At 35.6% G+C, this 11,811-nt stretch overlaps 1 protein-coding gene across 2 annotated transcripts in view; it reads left to right on the top strand.

The window, feature by feature from the left end:
* SHOX2 (SHOX homeobox 2) overlaps positions 1 to 683 on the top strand; it is an 8,682-nt gene extending 7,999 nt beyond the window's left edge. The window contains exon 5 of one of the 2 annotated variants that reach the window (XM_072410389.1): positions 179 to 683. In XM_072410389.1, the coding sequence (XP_072266490.1) occupies positions 179 to 436 (258 nt within the window). In that variant the 3' untranslated portion in view covers positions 437 to 683. Of the gene's footprint in view, positions 1 to 142 lie in introns of both variants that reach the window. The other variant, XM_072410388.1, reaches the window with a different exon arrangement.
* Positions 684 to 11,811: the final 11,128 nt, after the last annotated feature.

Here is an 11,811-nt window from a genome sequence, read left to right as displayed (position 1 = left end):
AATTTTCTGATTCAATAGCTGCAATGGGTTAACAATGGGATTTTCTGCATGTGTCTTTGATAGATTGTGGTTGTGTTAATTGTGTTGTTATTTTTTTTCTTTCTTGTGGCTCTTGCCTGCTTGCCTGCAATACAATTTGTAGGATAGTCATTGCAACGTGCCATCCTTGTCCTTCCAGGTTCAGGCACAGCTGCAGCTGGACAGTGCAGTGGCACACGCTCATCACCACCTCCACCCTCATCTGACAGCACATGCTCCGTATATGATGTTCCCTGCTCCACCCTTTGGTCTCCCACTGGCAACACTGGCAGCGGAAACAGCGACGGCTGCGTCAGTAGTGGCTGCTGCTGCAGCGGCCAAAACGTCCAGCAAGAACTCAAGCATTGCAGACCTAAGACTGAAAGCCAAAAAGCATGCAGCTGCCCTGGGGCTGTGACTGGCATTGCCTGGGCTCCAAAACTTTGGGGTCCATAGACATTTTTATCCGTAGTTCTTTATTTATGGCCTGGAGTCTCAGACCCAACCAAAATCCTCTGCCCTTGACAAGTCTACAAGGAATCCAAAAAAGACCTAAAAACTGTTGATGAAGCTTCTACAGTCTTGAAAATTTGCAGCAGAACCTTTTTTTTTAAAACCAAGACATTGGTCCACTAAATGGTATCACTACCTTTGAAATACCTTCCACGTTCTGGGACCAATATGGCTACCAAGAAGCTCTATACAAGGACAGACCACAGAGACAGAGCGCTAATTATATTTGGTAAATAATCTATAAATTAGATTTTTTTATGCTGATGTGTGTGTGCTTTAGGAGAAATGGGAAGCTCTGCACACATTTTTTTTGCTACAGAACTTGAAACGGAATCAGAGAAGAAAGTGGACGACGGGGGTAAAAAAAATAGATGTGATCTATTACTGGTGGGGAGGGAATATGTTTGAACATTCCCAGGTTTTGACACTGACCCTTTTGTGCAAAGTTCACTTTAATACTAAGAAAAAAAAAATGACAAGTGAGGCGGGCCTCCTTGTGTATTGTCTTCTGGATCCGCCAACTCTTCTGGAAGAATCGCTAGAGTTAATTAAAGACTATTTCTTTGCTGATTTCCTGTGGCAAATTGTACAGGCGATTCTGCTAAAGATTCCTGGTTTGCATGTTTCCACATTTCATCTCCTTTGCACTTCATCCTCAATTTTAGTAAAATGTGCTACAAAAGTAAGCTATAAAATCCTCTTCCATCCCATTTATCAATGAGAAAATCAAATGACCTATATATTTCTTATTTAACCCTTTGTGTGACAGAAGTTCTTCCAAAGCATTTCTTGTCAAATGTACATACAGTGGCAAAGATCTGGTATTTAAAAAAGTGAACGGATTGTTTTTGTTTTTTCTTTTTTTTTCTTTTTTTTTTGTGTCTTCTTAACCGATTAGCACATACAATTTGAAGTGGAGATATGTTTTCACAAAACATTGGCCAGGAATGTACTGTATTAAAGATAATATTTAATGCACATCCCATGCTAGCCATTGGCTACATGTAAAATATGTTAATATACATGAACAAAATTTATTTTGGTTACATTGTGAATCGATAGTTCCTTGTTAGCATTTTAATTTCATGAGAGGTGTATTCTATTCCAGTCTTGTGTGACCTTTATTTTGAATACATATAGATATTTAATGTGGACGTGGCGATTGTGATTGCAGTTTGCTAGCAAACATGATTTGGAGATTTTGGACACTAATGGTGACCTGTTGGGGCGGGGGATGGGGGGATGTGGGGTAAAGCTCTCCTTTAAATGAACTTTGATGGGTGGGCTTTGTAACTATTTGTTCTCCATGAAAACAAGTTATTTATATATTCCATTTTTTTCAGTGTGCTCTTAAGTTATTTTACAATTTGTATGTTATTACTGCATTACATTTGATGTTGGTACAATATATTTTAAAAACAAAATCATTCAGGTTTATTTCCTCTTTGTTAATCACTTTTGGCTACATTATTTTCAATCGAAACTTGCAAGAGTGAATTAAAACTGTGCACTGTTTTCCCATGCTGGTGCTTCGGCAATGTTAAAATATTGATGTCCATATCTTTCATTTATTCTCAATTAACAGATGTGTACTGGCAGTAGTAAAGGCTCAATGCATATATGTGAACACAATTTGATGATAATTTGCACCAATGCTTATTTACATCAGGTACTTCATAGACTAATTGTCCTTTTTTTGAAAATGCTCAGACATTTAAGTAATTTAACTAATTATGCGATAAAAATATGATTTTACTGAGGCTGTCCAGATTCATAGTAAAATGTAATTTATTTTTTCATTCTAAACATGGTAATGTGATAAACAATATTCCAAAAAGACCAGCTCATCCTATACAGATTTCTGCTATAGTAGAATATTTGAAGACTTTGTATAGGAGGGCATTTTTCCTAAACTGTAAAGTTTAGTCTCAGAAGCTATTGGGCTGATTTTCTAAAGGCACATAGGTTCTACCTTTAACAGGTGAATCTTTAGGTACATTTTAAATACTCATTATTAAGCAAAATAAATTAATTATTCAGGATTATCACTAGGTCATATTTGCTAAACAAAAAGTAATTCAGCTTTATTGTATTTACAAAACTCAGTCTGTATTTTTAGTGAATTATTTCCATTTTATTCACATGGTATTAGGCCATTACAAAGATCAGCCCAAAGCTTGCTAAATGCCAGCTGAAGCCAGCTATCCACCTGCTAAGGTTTGCTAAACACCTTTTGAATAAGGGGTTCAGCAAACTTTACCACTAGGAGCCACGTTTAACAGTCTATGACTAGAGCTTTAGAGCATCTTGATGCTTTTTAAAATTTTCATAAATACCAAGATTCCAAGAGTTAATAAATAAGCATATGTATTTAGCTTTCAAACAACAGTTTTCCACCACTAACTATTTAAGATAGTTAAAAAGATATCTGGCAGCAAAAACCCTTCTGTTATTTTACTCTTAATAAATACAGAGATCTTTCATTCAACAAATTCATAATCTAAAATTATATGCTAATGAAATACAGTATTATTTTATTTATAAAAACAAAGTATAGTAAAGTTTTTGCTATCTCCAGCAACACATTTGAAGTTGAACACAATCTGAGCAGTAACAAATTGAAGGAAAGCGTTTAATTTTTCAAACACTTTTAGTCTATTGCCTATTGGGTAAATGACCCTGTACAAGTGTCTATAGGCCACCAGTTGGACATTGTAGTAGAAGACATCCTCTGCTGCTGCACACAGGGTCTCAATTGGTGACATGTGCACCTTAAATGAACATGCTTTTTATAAATAGGCAATAAACTATTATTGTACTGCATATGCAATGATAGGCATGTAAAGATAAGGTATGGAGAAGATTTAATAAAAATTAGGGCGTATTGATAAACGCATGAACACAATTAAGTGATGCTTAAAATAAGAAGACCTACAATAAAATGTACAAGGCAAGCACTGACTGTATAATAGAATACAAAGAGGGATGAACTGTCCCCTGCATAATATATAATGCTCTATATTATAGACAGGACAATAAGGGTTTGATAACAAAATCAGCTTTAGAATATGCAGAGGAAATGCTATAGTTACAATGGACAATGGTGCATTTTTATTTAATATTTAACATACAACTAACTTTTTGGCTAGTGTGTCTTTTATTCATTTTCACAGCACTGCAGCATAAATCAATTCATGGGATTTATAAAAAAGATGGCATTGCTCTTCAGTATAAAAAAACAGCTGACTAGTTTTTACTTCTTGGCAAAGTTTAATTATCAGTAAAGAATCTTCCAATTTGTAAATGATATTTTCTAGTGTTTAATTTCTGATTCTCATATTAGGTCAATCATTGGATGATAACTTTTCAGATTCAGGATACACAAATGTGGAGGACAATATTGTATTGCTTCACATACTATTTGATGACATTGACATGACATTATGAATTCCTGGGAAGTGGAGTCTGCACTGGAAGTTAGGGCTGTTAGTACTGGTAGTCCATTCTTTCTGTGGCTATTATATGATATATAACACACATAATTTCAAATGATTCTACTTTAATATTGTACATTCTCAAATTTTGTAGCCCTTATAACATAAAAAAATGTGTAAAGACAAACGACACACACACAAAACAGAACAATGAGCACTGCAGTGTTTTTTGCCATCTTTGCTAAAACTGTGTTTCTTATATTTCCCTACATTTAAATTATAATTCAAATTAAGGTGAGTGCTGACCTAGCTGACCATTCCTGCATTTGTGCAAGTTTATTTGCTTGAATGAGTCATGAATTCTATGTTAAGTATACTAAGCATGCCTGTTGCAGGCATGTGAAAAAATATATTGAAATTAATAATATATTAATGGGCATATTAGCCAGTTATCTAGCATTTTCTGCTATAAAATAGTTTATTTTTATTCTTATGGCCAAGTTCAAAAGGGCAGTTTTTGACAGTGGTACCTTTTCAGTTCACCGCTATCAAGCTGTCTTTAACTGCTTTAAAGCATTCATTTTCATTAAAACAAACTGGTGATGGTTGAAATTCCTATTTTGTAGAGACATTTGGTTTTGCTGTGGTTTTTGAGATACTTCATGTAGTGTATATATGTGGTCAGCTGCTCAAACCTCTTCAATGAACTAACAATCTTTTCAGGAATCATTTGTCAAATATGCTATTGAATGCTCCTGGATGGCTAGTGGTTAAAAATGAGTGCTTGGTACTAAAGCCTGTCTGAACTTAGCATAGAGTACAGAGTTGGATAGAGCTGCAACCTCACAACACAGCTCTGTAAATGGATACTGCAGATTGTTTCTTGAAATGCTTGCACACACTGTTTTTTAATATAAGAACAAGTACCATCATGCTTTAAATAGTGCCTGCAACTTCATTGCCACTATCTGGTTACAGAAGATCATTGTCTCTGCAATACTCTGGGACATATTTTTTAAACCGTTTTACCAAACATTCAATGGTGGTGAATCAGTGAATGTGATTAAAACACATAGACCTCTTTGGTACAGTTTCTTTTTCATTTGTTGTGCTTTTCGTATATGGTATTGCACAGTCTTTTTAAAAATATGCACAAATCAACAAAACAATGTCTGATTCAGCATATTATTGAGTTTTATATTCAATAAATATGTACCAAAGTGTTTTTGTTTACTTCCAACATTGAAATGAAAAAAATCCTTCATGGCAAAAACACTTCTGCTAACTTTTTGTTCTATAGAAAATAAACGTTGCCTGGTTGTCATACTAGATCTCTGGTTTCAGGATATGTAGCTTAGTACTAACTTCCTCACTCATAACCTCATCACACGCAAGGCTCCAAGACTTCTCTAGAGCTGCCCCAACTCTCTGGAATGGTCTTCCTCGTCCCATTCAACTTGCTTCTACTTTCTGCTCATTTAAAAGAGCACTCAAAACCCATTTTTTCAAACTTGCCTACCTGTCTTCTTCTGTCTTTTGAAACCCTCACTACTTCCCACTACTCCATATCTTCCCTCCTATTATGTGTTACTTCCACCACCTCCTAGATTGTAAGCTCTTCTGGGCAGGGTCCTTCCCTCCTCCTGTGTCATTGTCTGTATTCATCTGTCATTTGCAACCCCTCTTTAATGTACAGCACTGCGTAATATGTTGGAGCTATATAAATCCTGTTTAATAATAATAATAATAATAATAATAATAATAATATTAATACTGATAATATTAATAAAATTAATAGTTAGCTCAGACAGTTCAATCACTGTCAGTTCAGTGATTCAGAAAGCAATGAATCCAGAGGATCAGAATGGAAGCCATCATGAAGACATGCTGAGAATGTACACTGTGTACAGATTCTAAAAAATGTTGGGACAGGAGTTTTTATTGTTGAAGAGATATAGCATACATGTCTACAATGAAGAACATTTCTGCGTTCATTTTTTTAATTTCATTTAAAAAAAAAACTCTTTTGTAAAATTACCTTAACCACTTGCTCAGCTAAGGTCCACATAATATACTATGGAGGACACCATGCCTCTAATTAGTGATGCACCTACCTAGGTATGTTCAGAACTTGCTAGCTAGAAAGTTAAAAAGGAGAGGGAAGGCATAACATTTGCAAGAAAGCCCTAAAATGTTATACTTCATCAAAGTAACATTCAGTAATGTTGCTATATGGCAGTGAGATACTTTGCAGTAAACTGAAGAAGAAAAAAAAGAATAAAAGTGTATTCTCTGCACTTTATCATCCACAGCAATCAAGAATGAATGGGTGCACAGAGCCTCTCAGAATACCTACCGGTATGTCACACATCCTGGGAGGCTCTAGGCTGCTCCTTCCGCGCATGCCTGATCTTGAGCATGTGCAGAAGGAGCCTTTTCTTTAATGGAATATAAAAATCTCATGCATGCTCAGTAAGATCGGCATTCTTTTTTTCCCCATCTACGTCTCCCAATCCTGCACCTGCTCAATGTGAGATCAGGTGATGTAGGAAAAAGAAGGATAAAAGATCAAAGATGATAGTGGCACCCGGCACTTCCTCCGCGCCAGGCTGAAGGAGGTTACGGGACGACGCAGGACTTGAAAAAACCTCGTTATGGATCGAAGGATCTGCGGGATTAAAGGTAAGTGTGATTTTTTTATTTTAAGTTTAGTTTCTCTTTAGGCATTATGAGCACCATAATTATGTGAGTATTAAAATCATAATTTAATAAATACCTAAACCACCTGGTGGGAATTTACTATATTTAACTACTTGGGCAGAATCATCAGCCTTACAAGTTCTGGCAGCTAGATAACTCGTATTGGATTTGGGGGTCTAAGACTGGGCAGTAAGCTACCCAGGTTGCTTGCCAATGCCGCTGCTGTTGTGCCGGTCCCACTTAGGGACCACTATAAGAGAGATGTATAGTCTCCTGTTGACAAACGGGACCTCTGGAATGGTCAGCAGCAGATAAACTGTGATATTCCTGTCTCAAAAAAAAATTCCTGAAAAAGGAAAAGATAATCCCCAAGAAGTGATAGAATAATGAGAGCCTTAGAGCGATTTTTGGATCCTGGTTTGATGACACCTTGCACATCAATACAATCTAAATATCTAAATAATATAGGTTTTACCAGGATACTCCTGTGGATCTTAGTACTATAACACCTTAATTTATTGTTAAAGGGGAAGATGGGATGAATGAAAGGGAAATATATAAGTAGTCCAGGGATCATAACATTCACTAATTTATGATGAATAAGGGAATGTGATATCATTTCATCCACAAGCAAAAATATGCTGGAAAAAATGTCACCCCACACCTAACATGAAAAAAAAAAATGAAATAATTAAATAAAACATACTTATGGATTGAAAGAATGATTAAAAAAATTGCACTTAAAAAAATTGAGGTAAATAGATATGTGTATATAAGAGAGGTGTCTATATAAGCAGACACCTCTCACCTAAATATGGAATGGCATAACCTTCCTGTCAGTGCCAGGTGTCCGTTATACAAATTTTTTTTTCCAATATGGGAGAAAAAAGCATTTAGTAGTTGTGGACAGATGAAGGACAATGTGGTGTTAAATGTTTTTCAAAATAGCTTCCTTCACATTCAGCGTTAGCTGGTGTGTGATGCGGAGTTGTTCCAGGTGGAAGAGACTGTTTAAATCCTATTTCAGTTGTAGAGGTAATGCAAAATTTTAGAAGTGGAAACATGCAGAGAAGGGAGTGGCTATAACGTGGACAAGGCATGATCACGTGGGTGAGACGAGAGGGCCTGCTCCGAGCCATCAGTCTGATACAAAAAAATGGAGCGAAGCAGAAAAGACGTCCTTCAAAAAAAAAAAATCGAAAGCATTGCTCAGCAAATATATATATATATATATATATATATATATATATATATATATATATATATATATATTTCTGCTTTTACCATAATAGCTAAAAATAATCACAACTTCACTTTTCTTGCTATTTCTTCCACTGCTGAAATGAAACATGTATCAGATGACAGTTTCAGATTAAATTTGAACATGTTACAAAATATTGATAAATAAAATCAAGGCATTGCTTAAAAGAAGAAATGTTTACCCTTGCCCAGGGCACAAGTGTTCACTTCAAACAACCAATCACATGCTGGGGAATTTCCTGTGTTTTTTTTTAATTCCCCTGTACATGAGCGAATGTTTAAAATGTCATTGGACTTGTAATAGGAAAATTAAAATGACTTCCTCCTTTAGTATATCATTTTACAAATATCAACACTTGGTTTTGTCAGGTCAGATGAATCCTGCTTCTGATGTTAACCTACTTTTCATTTAATTAGATTTAAACATAATATTTAAATCTCATTAAAAGAAATACATGGTCACTCAACAGCCAATCAATTCAAAGCTGATATGATTTATTTAGGAATATGAAATTACCCTGGACATTTTTTTCCTGCCTGCTACAAAAAAAAAAAGGAAAAAAAAATCTGTAGATCGCAGCTGTTTAGGAGGCTTAAAGTGATTAATTTATGCCTGGTGCTGTGATGAATCAGGCTGGGCAGAGTCGCATGCATGTTACTAGAGGCATTTTACATAAATACTTACATAAAGAATGATCCACAGCATGCAGGGACTGACAGCCTGAAACCACTGACAATCATTTTATTAGCACATAAGCTTCCTACATGTGCAGGGAGCCTCTTCCCTTTGCTCAGGAAAGCCGGGTTCTTATGCAGAATTTTAATTTGTTTCTAGAAAACAGGACACATAAATTAATTTAACTGTACTAGGTCTTCAGATGTATCATCGCCTATAATGTAGCACAGTTATTACACACATACAGTTGGTGTTAATAGATGTTTTACATCATGCCTAACTTTGCATGTCGATTTTGAAATAAGCGGCTGGCACATTAACAGAGTGTACAGGAGATTTACTTACTGAGAAATGAACTATTACAACAATATGCAATATTTTTTCAAAGCATTTTCTTTAGTCTTCTTTACTTAAGAAATATTTAGTTTTGCAGTACTGTGGTAAGTACAGTGATTCTATCACAGTTTTATAAAAAACATGTAGACATGATAGGACTACAGAGCTCATGCTTGCAAACTTGTGTTGTTGTAATTGTCAAACACAACCCTAAAAAATATAGTTAACAACTGGTTTAGGTACCACACACCATCTTGGGTTGACTCATTTTATTCCAAATCACAAATCCCTCCATAAAACTGACATTGCACAAAACCCAAAGCTGATGATCATTCACATGCAATGATATACTTTCTCAAGGTACATGGGACCAATACTCTGAACCTCCAGAAGACCCAGATTGAGAGTGAAGTTTGAATTCAATACTGTAGAGATATACAACATTTGCTAAAAGGTTGCCAGCCAAGCAAATTTGGTTCAAGGGGGCTTTTAACTTGTTCTTGGAATAGAGTTTAGACATTAGCCTTTAGATATTTAGAGTTACCGAGTTATGTCAGTTGATAATGATTCAGACATGCATCACTATCGATCTGTATATTTATAAATGGAGTAATAAAAGATGTTTTAAGGCATTGTCTTAAATAAAGGAATTACTGTGTATTTAGGTATTATTAGACTATACAGTGTTTTAGCTTAGTAATTCAGCAGGAAATATTTTTACATCAAATGTCCATTCCTTCAGTGTTTCTCATCATTGTACATAAAATAAATAAGTAAATAGTAGGCAATACAATGTAAGTTTTTTTTGCCCCATTAGCGTATTTATACTTTACTTCATGCCATTTTTAAAGGAGTAAATCACATTTTAGGTAGTTATCTTTAGAGTTTTACAAATTTTGTATAGTTAAAGTTTAAAGTTTGTAAAGTTGATTTACACTTTAAACTCATACTTATCTTATTGGTCACTACAAGTCTAGACACAGAAAGATCCCTCTTCTGTGCTCTTTGAATCAAAATATGTTTACATCTGTTTAGTGGGCAATATAAGTGAGAAAATGAGCAATATACCTTTTCAGTGGAGAGGGACATACTGCAGGGGTACAAAATATTTTTCATCTTTAATAGATGTAACAATGGCTATACATATACTAATATTACTGTTTGATGCAATGACTGTCAGGATAAATAAATCATATCTGATAGAAATACTAATGCTTTTATTCTGTTTTGTCACATTAATGTTTTCATACAGCATGGTAGAAACAGGTACCATAATTTCTGTTAAGGTATATATACATGGGCATATCTTCCTATTCAATACCATACAACATACCAAAGAATAATCTTTTGATCTCATTGTTAGAATTATCAGGTGACATGTGCTGTTTAAGTGCTGTATTGTGACATACAAAGTTTTTAGACCCCAAACACAAGCTTAAAATAATCCAGCCATTTTTGGTGTATCATCACTTCTACATTGTTCCCACTTGAGATCATTTTCTAACTGGACTGCTCTCCTTTTTCCCCCTCCATTGCCATAAACATGAATACATACCCAAACAGTGCGTTTATTGTTTTGGCAGTGGAGGTGCTAGAAAATGGTCAGACTATATCTGCACTTTTAACCACCCAATAACATCCACTTAATGAGAGCTATTGGAAACCACTTTGTGCAGGTGGCTGTAGGCAGTTGTGGTGGATTATGGCTCAGGTTGCTGAATGCAGCATGTTGCTTCTGGCAGCCCTTGGAAAGCCATCCACGTACATAGACTGCCTTCGACTGTAGCTCACAGCGGTTGAAAACCAATTGAAAGAAGTTGCCTTGCTGCTGAAGGACTGAAAAAAAATCCATCAAAGTCCTGAAAACATTAAACCACAACCATAACTGCATGACACATTGAGTGCAGTTGAGGTTGGACTCTGGTTAACACAATAACCATAGCTTTAAGCTGCATTGTAATGAAAAGGGGCGGTTGGGAGTTGCTAACAGAAATGGTTTGCAACCGATTTCCGAAAGAGACCTAACTCTTGTATCTTTTATGGCAGCCTCTAGTTGGATTTTCTCTACTTCAGTCAAATATACGCATATTAAAGACTATTTGTGACTAGCCATTTTCCTGGTTGGACTATGTTTAGCATCATCTAGCTCTTTCCCTTCCTATTTTTTCTGTCCATGACCCCCTACTTTTTAGAGCGGGGCAACATAACACGTTCACATTACCTAGGACAGTCTATATAAGAGCAGACTATTAATAATTGTAAATACAATAGTTCATTTTCCATACCCACAGGCACACTGCCCTGATGTAACCTTTAACTCTGCATTTTCCTTTACTCCCCACATCTCTTGGTCCTGTAACTTCCAGGTGTGCAACATTTCAGGCACCCTTCCTATTTTCAAAGAGCACCAGACTTTTGGTACATACCCTCATCACGTCCCATTACAACTACCACAACATGCCCTTACCTGGTATCCTACAAGCTACAGTTTCAACTCCAAAGTGTACAAATGAATAAATGCTGAAGCAAGATTTTTCTGTCCTTCCCTCCACTTGTCATCTGCTCCTTCTTTCTGTTAATCTCTACAAATTTTCAGTTTAGAATTAAATTCAAATTTTTGCTCTTTGCATGTGAATAACTTGTGAATAGCTCCTGTTCCACTTACAATTATAACTCCTCATACATAAATATATACCCTTACCTTCTCGACTCTTCTACTGACTTACTGATGACTTCTTTACTCATAACCTCCTTTAATTCCCAGATCTAAGACTTTTGAAGAACTTCCCTCACTCTCTGGAAATCTCTTTTATCATTAGGTTTGCCCTTATCTTTAACTCATTTATAGAAGCCCTCAAACTCACCAATTTCAAC

The sequence above is a fragment of the Pyxicephalus adspersus genome, chromosome 4 (assembly GCF_032062135.1).
Source record: "Pyxicephalus adspersus chromosome 4, UCB_Pads_2.0, whole genome shotgun sequence".
Taxonomy (NCBI): domain Eukaryota; kingdom Metazoa; phylum Chordata; class Amphibia; order Anura; family Pyxicephalidae; genus Pyxicephalus; species Pyxicephalus adspersus.
Note: the sequence above shows the minus strand (reverse complement) of the source record. Positions and strands in the feature narration are given on the sequence as shown.